A 17,836-nucleotide genomic window follows, 5' to 3' on the forward strand; every position below is an offset into this window, starting at 1 on the left:
AACAACTATAAATTGTATATCAGTAGTGTGTAAAATCCATAAAGATTATGAGCTATTGTCCTTTTTGTTTCACAATTAGACAATACTCCTGCTCGGCTAAATCTCAGAATATTTAATTTATCTTATTGTTTTTCAGCTCTGTTTGCAGCATTACATGTCTCCTTTTTTATTTAAATAATTTGCCTTGTTCAGTTTTGTTTATCCAATATTTACCCAGCATATTTCCACATTAAATTAAATAAATCCAATGCCATAATTATTTGAGTGACAAAGATCAAAACATAAACACATTAAACAGGAGGCCTATTAGTCAAACATCTCATAAAGTATGGTGTAGAATAGAAAATAATTGGGGGATGAAACCCTCTTTTTATTTTTATTTATCCTTTATTTATCCAGGAATGTCCCATTGAGATACAAGATCTCTTCTTCCAGGGAGTCCTGACTTTAATGGTCACACATGCAGAGTACAAAGAGTGCACATTTTGTTCTCTGCATTTAACCCATCCTAGTACCAGGAGTCTAGTACTAGGAGCAGTGGGCAGCTATTGTGCAGCGCCCGGGGAGCAATGGGAGTGAGGGGGGAAAGGGGGTGTCCAGTGCCTTGCTCAAGGACACCACGGCAGGGCAGGAGGTGAACTGGGACCTCTCCAAGTAGCAATCCACACTCCATATTTTAGGTCTGGTCGGGGACTTGAACCGGCGACTCTTCAGCTTCCAGTCAAAGCCCCTACTGACTGAGCCACTGCCGGTATTTTGGAGAGACTGAGAAGCAAACATTGTTATATTCCATGATGAAAAAATTACAGTCTTGTTTAAAACCATAGAGGGCCTCATCATTTAAGGTGAGGATATTCACAGAAATTAATAAGAACAATCACATAAGAATACGTTATAGTGTGTGCATGGTTTCAATTTAATTATCTGACAGAAATGGCAAGAAGTTACTCAAGTGAATGTACAAAAGTATTAACATCAAAACAAACTTAAGTCTTACTTAAGTGTTTATTATATCTCACATAATTATTCAAAATCTGCAAATTAATAAAGGGATTACACACATGTAGTGGAGTAACAGTACACTTTTTTACCTCTGAATTGTAGTGGAGTAGAATTTAGAAGTACAAAATAGCAAACATTTAAATACTCAAGTAAAGTACAAATCAAATCAGAGTTTATTTATATAGCCCAATATCACAAAACACGTTTGTCTCAGTGGGTTTGACGGATTAACAAACATGATTGGCAGTGCTAAAAGATAAATACAATTAGCCTACAGGAAAATAATTAAAAGATAGAGTGTAGAATAAAATGAAAATGAAATAAAATATAACAAAAGAAAATACAAATATAATAAAACTACACAATTAAATACCATAAAATATAGGACCTAGGAAGACAAACATAGGGAATAATCTGAAACCTTTATTAGAAAGGAAGGTATTCAGCACACTCTGAAGTATAGACACTGCCTCTGATAAAAACAGGAAGATAGTTCTAGAGAAAGGGAGCTACAAGAACCCAAAATTGTACATTAAGTACAGTACTTGAGTAAATGTAGTTAGTTACTTTACACCCCTGTGTGTGGGTTAGACATGAATTGTTTTCTGTTGGTAGGTAAAGCTTCCGTTAACAGGCCTTTGCGCATGCGGGTTGCGCATGTCTCCTCGTGATGACAGCAAATGACAGCACTGTTCGCTCCTGCAGAAGCCAGGGTGAGACGGCTAACCGCCAGCAAACAGCTCGTCTGATCCGAGAAATCTGATGATCGGCTGTGTTTAGTTAAAAAGTGGACAACCAGTACACGCGTATAACGTTTGGTAAGTTGCTGAATTTAAGTTGGCATGTTTTTATTGATCATATTTGATCACTCAGGAGCTTGCAGCCTAAAGCTAAGCTAACGTAGCTAACTAGCTTAACGTTAGCTTACCCTAGTTTACTAGCAAGCGTTAGCCGTGTTTAACTAGGTTTACGTTAGCAGGCTGCTGTTGCGGTTAGCCAGAACACCAGTTTGCTGTCTGTTCACAAATCACTGCAGACACAATTGCCAACGAAGCTAACAGCTGGGGTTTGTTAGTTTCCGTCATAGCATTTAGCTGACCTAACGTTAACTACGTGTTTTATTTGATACGATTCCCAGATCGTCTGGTGGTAATCAAAGCTGAGGTAACCTAGCAGTCACAGACCTGAACTTAAATAACCATTTTGATTTGTTCAGTTAAATGTCTGTTACCGACAATACCAGCAAATAAAGGACACTATACACTTGCATATTAGCACATACAAATGTTTCAGCTTATTGTGTCCATGTTCCCACCCTCATACTGAGTGTGTGAGGGTAATGTTTAGCTAAAGTTGTTAGCCTAAAAACATAACCACTGACACACTATTTGTAACGTTAAGGCTTGTAAGGCCTTGGGCAATAGCAGCATACTGCCATTTAACATAATGTTGAAACACTGGATATTAAAGTTAAGATAAGATAGTACTTTATGGATCCCCATTTGGGATATTTTTGCTCTTAGTAGCATAGAGGTAATTGCCTTCCCATCTGTCCAATATAACCGTAGTAATAAGTCATAGACACATGTGTTATTTTATTAAGTTAAAAGGGTAAATATTTGCTGGGTTACTTCTTGTCAGACATGAGATTTTGCAGCTTTTCTCAGTTTTAGATTACAAAATTGAATAGGTTTGTGTTTTTCTCAGAAAGAATATTTTAATAATAGAATATGTTAATAAGGACTCAATGCAATTGTGACCCAAAGCCTAAATTAAAGGAACATATTATTATAACAACCCAAACATACATTTATTACCTTGTTCTTTTCTGAAAACTGGTCCTAAATTACTGCCCATCACACAAGCACTACATTTTTTCCCCATGCCACATTACGAAGCAAATCATGCCTTTACATAATTTCCTCACAAGTTAGTGTCACTCACTTTGTTGTATCATTACGTCTTAATCCTGGAGTGAAGCTTGTTCAACAGGAATTTCTTCTTCTCTTCTTTCTTCTGTTTGATGGCAACATATTGCCTGGTTCACACTCTTTTTGCTTGCTAACTGGATTTCTCATAATTGTCAGAATAGGTTCATTGTATGTCTGGATACACAATACTAAAGCCCGATATGTATATTTATATATATAAATGTACATTTCGCACAATATGCATTTTCTGCTGTTTGCTTCACTCTTTCATGACAGAAATCATAAAGATTTTGGTTTGGGTAAAATGTTTGTCTTCAATTTGGATGTTTTCATAATTTGAAGCCATATTCGTCCCTTTTTCATATTGAATATCTTAAGCAAAAATAAACTTTTTGCCTATTTCCTTTCTCAGAGCCAACCTAATAGTTCATTCTGGTGCTCCTCATCAACTGGTAGGAGTAGAAATGTGCCCTCAAGACAGCAGATAAAATGACAGCACCTCAGGTAAACTGGGTTAAGTTCCACGATACCTGAGTCTGCAGTACAAGTCGTAACATTAAACTCCAGCCGATGATAAAACTGCCTACAGTGACCCATGTTAATGGTACATACTATTATCCATAAAGCTTGCATGTTATTCCCTGTGATTAACTATATCCAAGCTGATAACAATGACAAACAACGTAGTTTAATCAGGAAGTCCAGCTTAAATACTGTTTTCTCTACGGATTATCGAGGAGTGTTTGTTGTAGACATATAGATTTAGCACGACTCTGCATTATGTTTTTTTTTCAGTTTTTGCCACAAACAGAGCTTGTTGTGCCCAAACTGGAGGACATTATCAAACATTCCTTTTGGGGAGTGGTGGCCTTAAAGTTAGAGAAGTGAGCTTTGTGGCTATTATGTTGCTTATTAAGCCCACAGACTGGCAGGATACATCTGGGTGGTAGTAAGATCAAAATGCTCAAAGCTAGCTTTCAATGCTTGACAGTATTTTTTTAACAGTATGGATTTCAATCGGCAGTCAGGGTTTAATAGCCAGCCCGAGTGGGGAGAAAGTTCACTCTCAAACCTCATGTACTTGGTCTCCTTGCTGAGCAATGTAAGACATTAGCGGAAAGGGAAGTGTGAAGAGGATGTTGGCTCAGAAACATGAATACCTTTTTTGTAGAAAGTGAAATCCTTTGAAAAGCTATAAAAAGCACTTTGTTCCGTTGGTCGGTCTGTGGGTGTGGGAAGAGTGGGCTGTGTTCCAAACACCTTTTACGGTGCTAGGATATTTACTTTAAGGAGTGCTGTTTTGATCTATGCATTGTCCAAAACCATATCCAACTTTTAAACCGTGTCACTACATAACTTGGAGTGAGACTTGCCCGTTGCATTTGAAATCCTCTGTGTTGTCTTTGACCTGTCTCTTATGATCGTTGTGATTATAGTGCTTACACCGATGTTATGGGTGAACCATTGGTCCTTTTTTGTTATTCAGTGGCTCTTCTGCCACAATCCCTCTCACACTACGAAGGTTGCAGATTATGCCTCACACTGTTTGGTTTCTCTTCTGCTTTAGAGTTCCTCAGTGCTCTCCATGACTGACTCACCAGGTGGCTGTTTTTTGTGTTGGAGCTGATGGACACAGGAGGACACGACAAATGCCAGTTAACCTCTCTACTCACCACTTAATAGCCTAGTTGTTTTTCACTTCCTTCCAAGTATGTGAGGAATGTGCTTGTTTAAGAAACATGAGTGTATGTGGAAGTGCACCCTGAGTGTTCTCAGTAGCCAGTTACCTGTCAATTCATTCAGCTCTAAAATGAAAACAAAATAAATCTAAGACAAAATGTATCTGTTTTATTAGCCTTTTATAAGATCCCCCCCAGATCGATTAATTTCCCCCCGAAAAAGGGTCTCCTTAAGTGCAGCTCCCTTTTGTGGTGTCTTTTTCTTTTTCTTATCAAAAAGCAGCTTGAAGAGCTTGGACATTTGTAAATTGTGATGGTTATTCTTCACACATTTCTGACATTTTAGAGACAAAATATCAGTTGATTAAATAGGAAAAATAAATGCAGATACTCAATAATGCAAATAAACATTAGTTTCACACCCAGTTAGCACCCCACTCATGTTATCCTCATGACCTTTTTATGAGAAAAATGTACCTTCAAAGGCAAAGCTAAAATAATTCCATTTATAATATTAATGATTTGAAATTATGAACCCATCATTTTTGAAATGGCAAATGTTTGTATTTTTTACTGATAAATAACTTATATTTCGTCAAATGAACCCAGGACTCAGCTGTACCCTGCAAAGAATATGCATTTTTTTACAAATCATAAAAACAAACATTCGGAATGCGTCAAAGAGAGATTTCCAACTAAAATAGATTTTTAACTTTAGCTGTTTTTGACAAATCAGTCATTAGAGATCGGTTATCACAACACTGTTTATTCTTGGTTTGCCAAGGGAGTTCAATGTGGAGCCTATTATTATGCGTTTAAATCCGCATAACCAATTTGATTTGTCAGACACATCATATCTAACGTCGTGGTTGTCTGTTAGCTTGTGAACAATGGCACTGCCTTGCAGTCATTCCCACTCTCAGGCAGTTTTCTCCAGTCTAGTCTCATTGTCCTCCCAGAGCCATAACTCCACAGTTAAATCTGAGTTTGCTATGTTTGCATACAGCCACAAAAAGGCTTTTGTGCAAAGGATGCACCAAGAAATCATTCAGATTTCATGCACTCTGCTTGGTTTGTATGTCTTGGCTGTGTATATCTGGAAAATGAAAAGTGATTTGCATAATGTGTCTCCTGAAGCTTGTGAAAAGCGTGCTTTTGTTGTTGTCATTGAGGCAGCATGTGAAGCACATGGAATGCAAATGATCACTTCCCTTGAATGACCCAAGCATCATGTAGTTACTTTCAAATGCAGCTTTACTCTACTAATGAATATTGATACTCTTTGCACATTTTATAATTTCAATTGTACATTTCAACCACAATTTCCGAATCCTTACTTTCTTGGGTTTTTCTATCAGGCAAGTACACATACTAGACAGTCCCACAGCGTTGTTACAAGTTTAAGGCTACATAGTTACAACAATGACATGCTGTTAAACTGACAGGAAAAATGCTGTTTTTACTCTTTGATTGACGTGTCTTTTGAAAAACATTCTGGGAGTATTGAATCTTAAAGGAATGGTCCACTCATTAGATAATTATTCCAAACTTCAGTATTTAGTGAAACATTATGTTTAAATCATACCCTGAAGAAATCTGCGATATTCCCCGGTAAATAATGATTTTATAGCTCTTTTTTATCAAAACCTGTATATTCCGTCTGGCCGCCGCCATTTTTGCCATTTTCAGTAGTCACGTGATGGTCGTGACGTCATCCATGCGTTCACTTTGTCAACACACGGAAACATGGCGGAGTATTTGAGTTCGGACTCGTCAGCAGAGGAAGAAGTTTTGACCAATGTGAAGAGATTGGATGGGGGAATTCAACCATACATATCAGTATGACAATACGACACCCTCTGTCCTTAGACCCTCACATCGTACAAGGAAAAACCTCCGAAGAAAACCCACAGTTTAAAGGGAACATGGGAGAAACCTCAGGGAGAGCAACAGAGGAGGGATCCCTCTCCCAGGACGGACAGAAGTGCAATAGATGCCGTGTGTAAATTGAAAAGATAATACATTTGTAACATAGGTAGTCCAAATGTTTGGAAATGCATGTGTGTATAATAGGAAGATGATATAAGATACTATATGTATGCATGTAGTACCACCCTTGCTAGCGATTCCCTCTCTAGTTTAGCATACTCAGATTCGTTGTCCCTGGCCATAGAATCACGATTTTATGGGGCCGGAAAAAACTGGGGGGAAATACACACTAGCCGGTACTACGCTATATGGAAAAAAACGGTCCTGGCCTGAACGCTAAAGGACGTTAAAACGGGGCTAGCCGCTGCAATGGAAATGCGCTATAACATACCTTACTCCGAGCACTACTTCTGCTCCTCCGTCGCTTCACACTTGCAGAGGGCGATTTCTCAACTGGCCGAACTGGTGTCCTGGTCGGCGATGACACCAGAAAGACCGATGGTACTGCATCTCCATTAAGTAATGGTTGTTCCATAAATCCCATGTTATGTTTTTATCATACTCTCAGAGTAGTCGTCCGGAAATTTGAAATGTTCGCTGCATACATGAGCCTGTGAATCTCGGTTCGGGCCGGCCACATTTCGCTAGCCACTGCCTCCGAATGTACTTCTTACGCTTACCTTTTGGCAACAGATGGAACCGAGCATTCCGTGGATTGTTCCTATCAGAATTGTGGCAATATTTCGCGATACAGTGAGGCATATTTGAAGAGAGAAACTACAGTAAATAACATGGAGATCAACGTGTCTTCGAAAACCAAACGCATGGATTACGTCACGTCCGGAAAATGGCGGCGCCCACAGTGTTGATGTTATTTCGGTATATAATCAGTTTAAAATCACTGATAATGTCATCGGATTAAAAAAAAAAAAAAGAGAGACTGGCAGAGACTGGTCTGTTTTATCGGATGATAATTATTTAAAAATGAGTGTCATGAGCATACCATTCCTTTAAAGGAATACTTCAGAATTGTTGTGATTTACTTACATTGGAGGACTTTAAGGAGAAAGATAAAACATGATTGTCTGAAGCAGCAGATATGTTATCATGATTTTCCCCATCACTTCTTAAATGTTTATCAATGTAAATGTCTGGCTAACGATTCCAAACCCAATCAACAATGATAGAAAACAGAGAAAAACAATAAGTCCTTTCATTGAACAAGCCAGAACCAGAGATTGCTTGGTGTTTTTCTATGAGAAACCCAAAGTAAAGAGAGATTTTGGCATAGTTTTTATTTAGTAAACTACATTTTCGTCTCGTCACTTTTCGTCAACGATATTGCATGATGATTTCGTTACAGTTATTGTTTACTGCCGTCGGTGCCGCCTCGTCATCGTCTCGTTTTCGTCATGGAAAAAAAGGTCGTTAACGAACATATTTCGTCATAGTTTTAGTCAACGAAATTAACACTACTCAAGATACAGCCTCTTTTTCATATATTTGTAGTTCCAATTCACCTGCTAAGATATTCCTAATGACATTATTTATGGTTATTTTTCGAACTTGACAAAGCATCTCCAGAGCCACAATGGACTTAATACAACTGTGTGCACATGCTGTACCATCCATTATAATTAAAGGTTTTCCTATTTTCCACACCTGACTGTCAACACTTTCTTTTCCTGCTAATGTGACTACGTTTTTTCCATTTCACATATTAAAGGTGGGGTAGGTAAGTTTCAGAAACCGGCTCGAGATACAATTTTTGTTATATTCCATGGAATGCTCTTAACATCCCGATAGCAATGAATATCTTAAGTGCTTTGACAAAAAATCCATAAAAAAATGTCATCTGTAGAAGCCGTAATACTGTAAAAAGTACAACCAATCCGTTTAGCCGGGCCGGCTAAACGGATTGGATGGCCTACCTGCCTGTCAGCCTTCCATCGGGGCACAAACTTATCTCGTGCCCTCATTGGTTATGTGCGCGTTCGTGTGTGTTGGAGGAGGGGCTCTGTAAGGAAGTGGCAGATTTTCTCCAGTTGTGTATTTTCAAATTCTAGCGATCTCGAGCCGGTTTCTCAAACTTACCTACCCCACCTTTAACCTGATTTACCTGTTTTTTGTGCTCCAGTGATTTACCTCTCTGCCTGTGTGAGCTGGTGAAGATGGTGAAGCCAGACATCCACACTCTGGCCCACCACCTGAAGCAGGAGCGGCTGTACGTGGCGTCGGAGAAGCAGCTGATCCAGAGGCTCAACAGTGACGTGCTGAAGACCGCAGAGAGGCTGTACCGGACCGCATGGATCGCCAAGCAGCAGAGGATCAACCTCGATCGCCTCATTCTCACAAGGTCAGACCTGTGTTCCTATTTACTGAAGTGATATTTTCCTGTTATGCATGCCTGTGATTTCTCATTTTATTTTGGTGTACTTATGTCAACAGAAAGCAATTTTGAATAAATGGCAGATAATATTATGCAGTAGGTTGTCAGCAAATAATGAAACTGAAACATTTCCGATGCTAAAACATGTTTCAAATTTGAGGATGTGGCAAATGTGAAAAAAACGGAACAAGAACATGTTTGATACTGTGTGGTGTTCTTGTGTTCACTTGGTCCTGTCACTACTGTTTAGATTAGTTGTCAGTTTCAGCCTGCAGTGCAAGAGCATCCCTGTTGAGCATGTGATATAATGCTTGTTCATGCTTGTCTAAAGGTGGATAGATGTCAGTCAGAACTAGGTTGGAGGATATGTCGTCTTTCACCACAGAAGCTAGCATAAACTCTTTTGGACCCACCCTGTCTTTAGGTGGAGTGAGATCCGGTTTGCATAGTGGAGAGAAATTTATTATTATATAGTTGTTCGTACAAGGGATTATTTACGTTGTATATTAATAATGACACCACTTTTTTTTTTTTTACAGTGCGGAGGCCTCTCCAGCGGAATGCTGCCAACATGCCAAAATGCTGGAAGACACACAGTTTGTTGATGGCTACAAGACTCTGGGCTTCCAAGAGAACATCTATGGAGAGTTCTTGGCCCGGTTGAGGGAAAACCCCAGACTGGTGGCTTCCTGTCTGGTGGCCGGGGAGAGGCTGAACCAGGAGCACAACCAGTGTGTCACCCATACAGTCTTCACCTCACTTTATGGCAACTGTATTATGCAGGAGGATGAGAGCTACCTGCTACAGGTCAGTAGCCTCAACTGTCTTTAGTGTTAGGGGTCGTCCACGCCAAGAACCATAGATAATGATTACTTTATATATTTTTATTTTATTTTATTCTAACTCAGGTGGATAGCAGAGTAAATTCAAACTATATTGAGGATGTCAGTGGTGAAGGATATTGTTGGGATTACTTTCAGAGCCATTTACGATAGTAGTTTTTTTTTTTTTTTCAGGTTGATATGTGAAGCTCATTAGCTAGCCAACATGTATCTAGCAAATGTTTAGCAAAATATTAGAAGTGAGGCTACTAGACTAACGTTAGGTCTACTGTAATAGCCTCACTTTTAATAGTTTGCAAAACATTAGCTAGCACTAGTGTTTTGCAGTTGCTAGCAGCTTATTGGGATTTTATGCTAGATAGACAGATATAATAAATTAAAGGGATAGTGGAAATTGAACCCCAAATTGTTTCGTTTTAACTTATATACAAGCATAATTACGTACCAAAACAATCACACCTGATTAAAAATATATAATAATTGCCTTACGCATGTTAGAAGCACTTTATTGCAGCTTCCCCGAACTTTTTTAGAAACGAAATGATCGATTCAGCCAAACCGGAAGTGAGGAAAACTCAGGAAGACGAAACGATAACAAACCATGGCGTCTATGCAGAATGAACGTGGAAGGGCAAATATACCAGACAAAGAAGAAGGATTGTACGAGGTATCCAGTGATGATAGCGAGTCAGAAACATCCTCTCGGCTTTCCTGCGAAAATGTAGTTTTAGGAACTGAATCTGAATCCGGTTCAGTAAGCGACGATGGTGAGAATATTGAGCCAGACGATGGACCATTACGTCCTTATTTGTTCGAGCCCGAGGTGATGGAGTTAGTTCACGGCATGGGCAATGGCGAGGATGACCAGGACCAGGTGCCAGATGATGCACCCCTACGCACAAATAATCTTGACTGGTAGGTCCCTAAGCATAGCTCACGCTAGGCGCTATATTATATATTGCAAAAGTTGGCATGCATGCACTGTAGGCCTATGGCTATGCCCGAGGATGACTGCATGTAGGGTACATTTCATAACATACCAGGGTCAGGTTCACACCTGTCACATTTATTATTGTATATGTAACAGCCTTATGGGCATTAATTACATGAATACATTTAAATGAATTGTATACTAGCATGATATACAGCTAGAGCCAATCGGTCTTTTGACGTGGTATGGTCCTAATCCTAGGCTAGCCAGGCTGCCTGTCAAGTGTAGGCTGTACTCACAGTACTGTTAGTCTATCATGTCTATATGATGACTGTAGTGTACACATTCGACACTGTGTACCGGATTATCGGATGACGAGGCCTCCGGTCGCCTAATCGACAGGCAATAAATGGCGTTGTACACAATGGTACAGGCTAATGATGCATTAAATCAGCCAGAAAACATAATAAAATACTCGTGCCTCGTCCAATGTTTGTGCCCGTCTTCCTTTGTTTTCGTCATCACCCGAAGATTCCCGAAGTATTTCGTTTCATTGAGAGGGCGTGGTCGGGAGCAGTAAAATTGAAAATAAAATGAAACTAGGCGCATGAAATAAAAAAAAAATGGTTTATTATGCTTATTTTTAATAAAAATACATAGTTAAACCCAAAATTCGCGGATTTCCACTATCCCTTTAAGCATTATTGTTAGTTAAGCATGTCAGCCTGCAGCCCCACTTCTTGTCTCTCTAACTCATTGCAGATCATGACTGCACTAAAGAAAAGGGCACAGAGAGGAAACCAGTTGTAAGATGTTTAAAAGTTAATTAAACATAATATAGGCTATGCTTAAATGCATTTCAAAGAAGTTGTGTTGAGTTGTGTTGGAGTTTGTGTTATTCTACATTTTGACACCAAGATATTTTTTTTTACTGCAAATGTATATCGGTTCCAAATATCGGTTATCGGTCTCCTTGATTACTAATAATCGGTATCGGCCTTGAAAAAGCCATATCGGTCGATCCCTAGTTCTGGGTGTGGATGGCTCTTTACATATTGGACAAACAATAATAGCCTTTCTGTAAGATTACATGTTTTTCTTCTGATGCAACTTTCTTTTCTTGCCATCTCCCAGGTGTTGCGTTACCTGGTGGAGTTTGAGCTGAAGGAAAGTGACAACCCTCGCCGTTTGCTGCGACGGGGAACCTGTGCCTTCAGCATCCTTTTCAAGCTCTTCACCGAGGGCCTGTACTCCGCCAAACTCTTCCTCACCGCCACCCTCCATGAACCCATTATGCAGCTGCTGGTTGAAGATGAAGACCACCTGGAGACCGACCCAGCCAAGGTGACAGAGCGCCTCACCCCTGCCCAGCAGGAGCGCTTCGGAGAGAAGGGCTCCGAGGGCTACAAACAAAGGGTGCAGTCAGCGGTGGAGGCCAACGAAGCTAAGCTAGTAGCTCTGGTCAACAAGTTCATCGGTTACTTGAAGCAGAACACCTACTGCTTTCCCCACAGCCTGCGCTGGATTGTGTCGCAGATGTACAAGACATTGTCCTGTGTGGAGCGTCTGGAGGTGGGCGAGGTGCGCACCATGTGCACCGACCTGCTGCTGACCTGCTTCATCTGCCCAGCTATAGTCAACCCGGAGCAGTATGGAATCATCTCAGACGCCCCCATCAATGAAGTAGCTCGCTTCAATCTAATGCAGGTTTGTGGCAAAGCATGCAACCAATACACATATCATACATTTGGTAATCATTATACAGTATTGATTCATTTTGCATGTCATTTGTTACACAGGTGGGGCAGCTTTTGCAGCAGTTGGCCATGACTGATAATGATGCAGACCCAAGGCGGAAAAGCAGTTTGGCTAAATTTGATAAGGTATAAGAACCATTGTGAAGTTGAGTTAAATCGAACCTAAGCACAACATACTTTCTCCTTGTACTAATTTATACTTTTATGTCTCTGTCTCCAGAGTTGTGTGGCTGCTTTTCTGGATGTGGTCCTTGGAGGAAGAGCAGTCGAGACCCCACCCATGTCCTCAATGAACCTCCTAGAAGGCCTCAGTAGGACTGCGGTCTATATTACACATAATCAGCTGCTTGTGCTGGTAGGCTTTTTTTTATTATTATTGATATCCAAATGTGACATTAGCATACCGTTTGATTTATTTTGTGTTGTCAACAGCTACAGGGAAGAACAATAAATGTTTTCCCCTCATAAATGACCATTGCAGCTTCTCTGCGTTTGGCATATGCTTCATCATTGCTCACCTTGACCTACGGTCACACTACTTAATTTTTTAGGTTTTTACAAGTAAATTCTTAGCAATTCACACATGACAATTTAGGATGAGTCATTTTTACTGGAATGCCAATGACATTATGCGAAAGCTTAACTACACTGTTGCAATCTGTTCCTAGTCATTTGTCAAAGCAACCCACATACATACAAATAGGCTAGATAGTCTTTGTGAATTGCAGATTAGTCAGTCGCAAACAGCGCAGAAATGTGTCTTTTGAATTAATTTACCTTATGACTCTAGTGTGACCTCAACGTGCATTTGTATTGATACATTACTATGTTTATGTCAAGACTTATGGCAGCTCAAGAGCCATTTTGTTCATTTGAAAATGAAAGACATTTGTGTCTTTTGTATTGATTATATTTCTCCCTTCATTGTGAAACACCTTTCATCAGTGAATTCTAATAAAGCCATGTGTAATTCTACATGTTGTGCCAGCAACAGTTACAGTTTAGGCAGACTTTGGCAAGTGCAAACTTGCCATCTCACACCCTTCCTAGAAAAACCTGTTGAATTCCAAAAATGTTTCCCATGTCCTGCCTAGGTGGACTTTGTACGGAATGTGATGGCAGGGGACCACCTTCGGGAGGAGGAGCACATGGCTCTGGAGACTCTGGTAGCCAATGTGCCCCAGTCCCGTGCTGTGAAGAGCAACAGTCTGGAGCTCACTCCCTCCAACACCCCCCAGCTCTCCCCCGCTACCACCCCTGCCAACAAGAAGAACAGGCTCCCCATAGGTACCTCCTCATGGCCTCTGAGCCTCTTTCTCCTTGCCACGTCTAAAAATAGATATGTTATTGTGCTAAATGTTGGAACCTCTTGTTTCCTGATGTGAGGATCCAAAGGACATTTTCCTTTTTAAGGAATATCACAATTTGAAACAAGAACCAAAAGATAGAACTGTTATATTTGTCCTAATGGGAAGCAAAATAAACAAGTAGAATTGAGTGGTGATGACTAGTGAAAGGCCTGTGTTTTATAAGAAGCTAATGAGCTTCTTCTCAGCTTGTTATAAAGATAATTAGCATGGCCTGGATTGAGGCTCAATTACAGAAATGACAACCAATTAAATTATCAAATATAAATGGACTCATTTTAATTGGAATGGATGGAAAAGATGCATAGACTACCTTCATTAGCATTCTCAAGACAAATGATGTTGTAGCAACACCCCCTTAATTAGAAATGAACCACTTGTACACGCTACTCTGAAATGACATTTATACACACAATCTTGACTTGATACTTGAAATACTTTAAAGATTCTGAGATGTACTGTGTATTCTTTCTCCAACTCCCTACCTTTTGTCCTTCTCCTTTCCCCCTGTGCTGCCATTGACCAGGACAACACTTAGCCGCTATAACATCCTGGGACCCCACAACCACCACTCTGTCTGCTCACATTCCATTAGTTACCCCTTTTGGTGGGTAGCATGTCGGTCGTGTTAGAGCAGGAGAGAACTTAACCCATGAAGCTGTTGTTTTACCAAGTGGCGCATTAGATAACACTCATCTAGTGCTAACTGCACCGTAATCGCACTGCTTCGCCACTGTTACCTAGCAGCACTGTTGTTGTCCATTTGCTACCACCCTGCTTGCTTTACCCTGCTCTGTGCGTTGGCCCTTTATTACACCTAAAATGTTTTTGTCACTTGTTTTTGTTATAAAGTTTTCCCCATTTTTGCTTCCTCATTCAGCTGAATATGGCTTTTCATCAGCAGGTAGAGTCAGGGGAAAATGTATATAGTCCACCGTTCCTCTTTCTAGTCTGTGCCCGAGTTGTGATCAGAATAAAAGAGAGTAGTGCTCTGATGTGTTGTGGTTGAGTTCTAAACAGCACTCTAGCATCCACTTATTTCTGAGAAAGTAAAGGCAAATCAATTTATAGTGGCTTTACAAGCAGCATATTGGCTCTTCTTGTTTGTAAATGAAGTGGGACACATAGTGTTCCAAGACCTCTTAGCTATTTGAAACTTGAGATAATGTGTTGTTATTGGAGGATTTAGGATGTAACCACATCCTTTTTAATTTTCTTCAAATACTTAATTCCTTGCTCATGCTTTGATGGAAGCATGGTTCAGAAAAAACACACTTTCATCCAGAATGAAACACAATCCAGGTTAAGTGTCATGTGGCAAAATGCCTTGATTGCCTGTTATATCATTCTCTTGAGATGATTGGAGAAGTTAGAACCAGACATCCCATGTGATCCAGTACCTCAGTAGACTTGTAAAGTACCTTTTTACTTTAATTAAAAAAAAAAAATTGAATCCACTGGATCGAGTTAAGTTTTCAATTCCGTGTGCTACAGCCACGTGCGGCTGAAATATCTTAGACTGGTCTTTAGAGTGGTATGAGTATCATGTGCTGCTTAAGTGTTTCATTATGTTAGTGCTTCCATTTTTACCCCAGAAACATTTTGAAAGCAGGTCAGTGGGTTTCAGTTTGGGACATACCAAATGTTTAAATAATATGGCATGAATAGCGTCATCAAGCAAATCATGTGCTTTTGTCTGTATCTGTTTACAGTGTGTAACCATAACAACTGGAAAAACTATTTTCATACTTAACAAAGTAATCTTCCTCCTAAAATAAAGCTTAGTGTGTATTATGTACTAACATCTAAATATGAGCTATAGACTTGTCTTTAATGTCACACCGGTGCACCGTGTCATTTGATCATAAAAACGGTAAATCTGACAATATGTGTGAAACCAAAAGACATTCAGCTCACTTTTTTTTACATGCTACATATTGGTGTGACATAACAGATGGGTCTTGGTTTTATAGTTTCACGCTTAAGGCTGCAGCTTTTAATTTTCATAAAAACATAACGATATATGTTGTTATTGAGTGCCCTCAGATAATAAGTGGTTTAATTCCCTCGACCCAGCAGCTGCTCGCAGCCGCAGCCGTACCAACATAGCCCAGGAGGGGGAGGCAGAGGCCAGCTCCCAGGAGTCCCTGCAGGAGCTAATGCCAGAGGATGTGCTGGTGATTTCACTTGGAAATGGTCCTCAGTCGGTCCCTGGGATGATGTCAGAGAATGAGGTAATGTGACTTGAATTAATGTACTCATTTACAGGAGAGATTATGATGTGATGAATTCAATGTCATATCTTTTTCTGTCGCTGAAAGACTTCTTAGAGTCGGTGTCATGAATTTGATAAGAGCCTTGTATCTCATGTATAAGTACCTCCCTGATTCAAGTGTTTCCTGCTGTCTTTGAATGAGAAACAAAGCTCTCCAAAGAATGACTCATGGCAAGGCGAGATAGCAACCAAAAATAAGTGATATTTTTTTAATGTATGCTCTTTCTCTCTCTCCACTGCTCTCTAGGTTTTGAACCTGCAGATGGCTGATGGGGCCCAGGGGGACGGCCATGCTGATGATACTAAGCTGCATGGTAAACCAGACAAAACTCTGCGCTTCTCCCTCTGCAGTGACAACCTGGAAGGTATCTCAGAGGGTCAGTCTGCAGTCTGATGATACATGGAGCTCAAACATGACAAAAACATATTGCTGCCATGTTTATGAGTGATATCAGAAAACTTGAAAGTAGTGTTTTTGGTTTGTGAAAGCACATTCTTGTGATTATCGGCCCATCTGATGTTTTTGTCACTGTTATATGGACACAACAAACAAATGAACAAACCAACAAGAAAGACTATGATGCAACTCCATTCCACACTCAAATATGACTGATTATTAGTTGGTGACATTTGTATTTATTATTTCCCCCTCAGGTCCATCCAACAGATCTAACTCTGTGTCGTCTCTGGACCTGGAGGGAGAGTCTGTCTCTGAACTGGGAGCTGGACCGTCAGGGAGCAACGGGGTGGAGGCACTACAGCTTCTAGAGCATGAACAGGGTATGCGTGTGTGTTTTTTAATTCTGCAAAAAAAGTTGGAAGTGAAAATAGGAAAAGAAAGATGTAATGTTTATAAAGCTTTGAATGGTTTAGGCCCTAAATACATTTCTGATCTTCTGCTAAATTATGAACCATCCAGATCTCTCAGGTCTTCAGGGACTGGTCAGCTTTCTGTCCCCAGAGTCAGAACTAAACATGGTAATGCAGCGTTCAGTTATTATGCTCCAAATATCTGGAACAAACTCCCAGAAACCTGCAGGTCTGCAACTCTGACTACTTTTAAATCCAGGCTGAAGACTTTTCTTTTTGCCGCTGCTTTTAATTGAAACTGATCGGTTGTGTTTCGTTTTTGGTTAATGAACATTTGGGGCTAGTAACCCCAGGGAATCAGTGTCTGGGCACTTTGTCCTGGCTGATTTTCTCTGTGTATGCTGCGGGACGTATGTGCCATACCGTACACAGCTCATGTTCGGAGAAACCTTAAAGAAAGGCATCAGTAAAATTGAACTTCTGTATGAACTATGCATATCTTAAACTGCACTGTAACTTTCTTTTATTATCTTTTCTTTTTAATGACTGTTTTTAAATGCCTTTGTCTGAATGTCTTTCATTTTTGTAAAGCACCTTGAATTGCCTTGTGTTGAAAGGTGCTATATAAATAAACTTCCTTGCCTACCTCTCCTTGCCTTGCCTAATATATAATGTATATAATATAATGTGCAGGCTCTGTCTAACATCCTTTGTGTCTCCTTCAGCCACCACTCAAGACAACCTGGATGACAAACTGCGCAAGTTTGAGATCAGAGACATGATGGGTCTCACCGATGATCGGGACATCTCTGAGACGGTCAGCGAAACCTGGAGCACCGATGTGCTCGGCAGCGACTTTGACCCCAACATGGATGAAGATCGGCTGCAGGAAATAGCAGGTGGGGCATGGCTTTCTGTGTTTGC

General features: G+C 40.2%; 1 protein-coding gene across 14 annotated transcripts in view; it reads left to right on the plus strand.

The window, feature by feature from the left end:
* Nucleotides 1–1,672: 1,672 nt before the first annotated feature.
* Nucleotides 1,673–17,836, plus strand: part of gapvd1 (GTPase activating protein and VPS9 domains 1) — a 36,929-nt gene continuing 20,765 nt past the window's right edge. For 7 of the 14 annotated variants that reach the window (XM_034092016.2, XM_034092019.2, XM_034092027.2 and 4 more), the window contains exons 1-12: nucleotides 1,673–1,820; nucleotides 8,679–8,897; nucleotides 9,470–9,737; nucleotides 11,838–12,410; nucleotides 12,503–12,586; nucleotides 12,681–12,815; nucleotides 13,555–13,747; nucleotides 14,354–14,434; nucleotides 15,904–16,061; nucleotides 16,350–16,479; nucleotides 16,757–16,882; nucleotides 17,638–17,811. In XM_034092016.2, the coding sequence (XP_033947907.1) occupies nucleotides 8,713–8,897; nucleotides 9,470–9,737; nucleotides 11,838–12,410; nucleotides 12,503–12,586; nucleotides 12,681–12,815; nucleotides 13,555–13,747; nucleotides 14,354–14,434; nucleotides 15,904–16,061; nucleotides 16,350–16,479; nucleotides 16,757–16,882; nucleotides 17,638–17,811 (2,107 nt within the window). In that variant the 5' untranslated portion in view covers nucleotides 1,673–1,820; nucleotides 8,679–8,712. The remainder of the gene's footprint in view (nucleotides 1,821–8,678; nucleotides 8,898–9,469; nucleotides 9,738–11,837; nucleotides 12,411–12,502; nucleotides 12,587–12,680; nucleotides 12,816–13,554; nucleotides 13,748–14,353; nucleotides 14,435–15,903; nucleotides 16,062–16,349; nucleotides 16,480–16,756; nucleotides 16,883–17,637; nucleotides 17,812–17,836) is intronic. The other 7 variants (XM_034092025.2, XM_034092026.2, XM_034092021.2 and 4 more) reach the window with 6 other exon arrangements.

This window comes from Pseudochaenichthys georgianus, chromosome 9, assembly GCF_902827115.2.
Source record: "Pseudochaenichthys georgianus chromosome 9, fPseGeo1.2, whole genome shotgun sequence".
NCBI lineage: Eukaryota > Metazoa > Chordata > Actinopteri > Perciformes > Channichthyidae > Pseudochaenichthys > Pseudochaenichthys georgianus.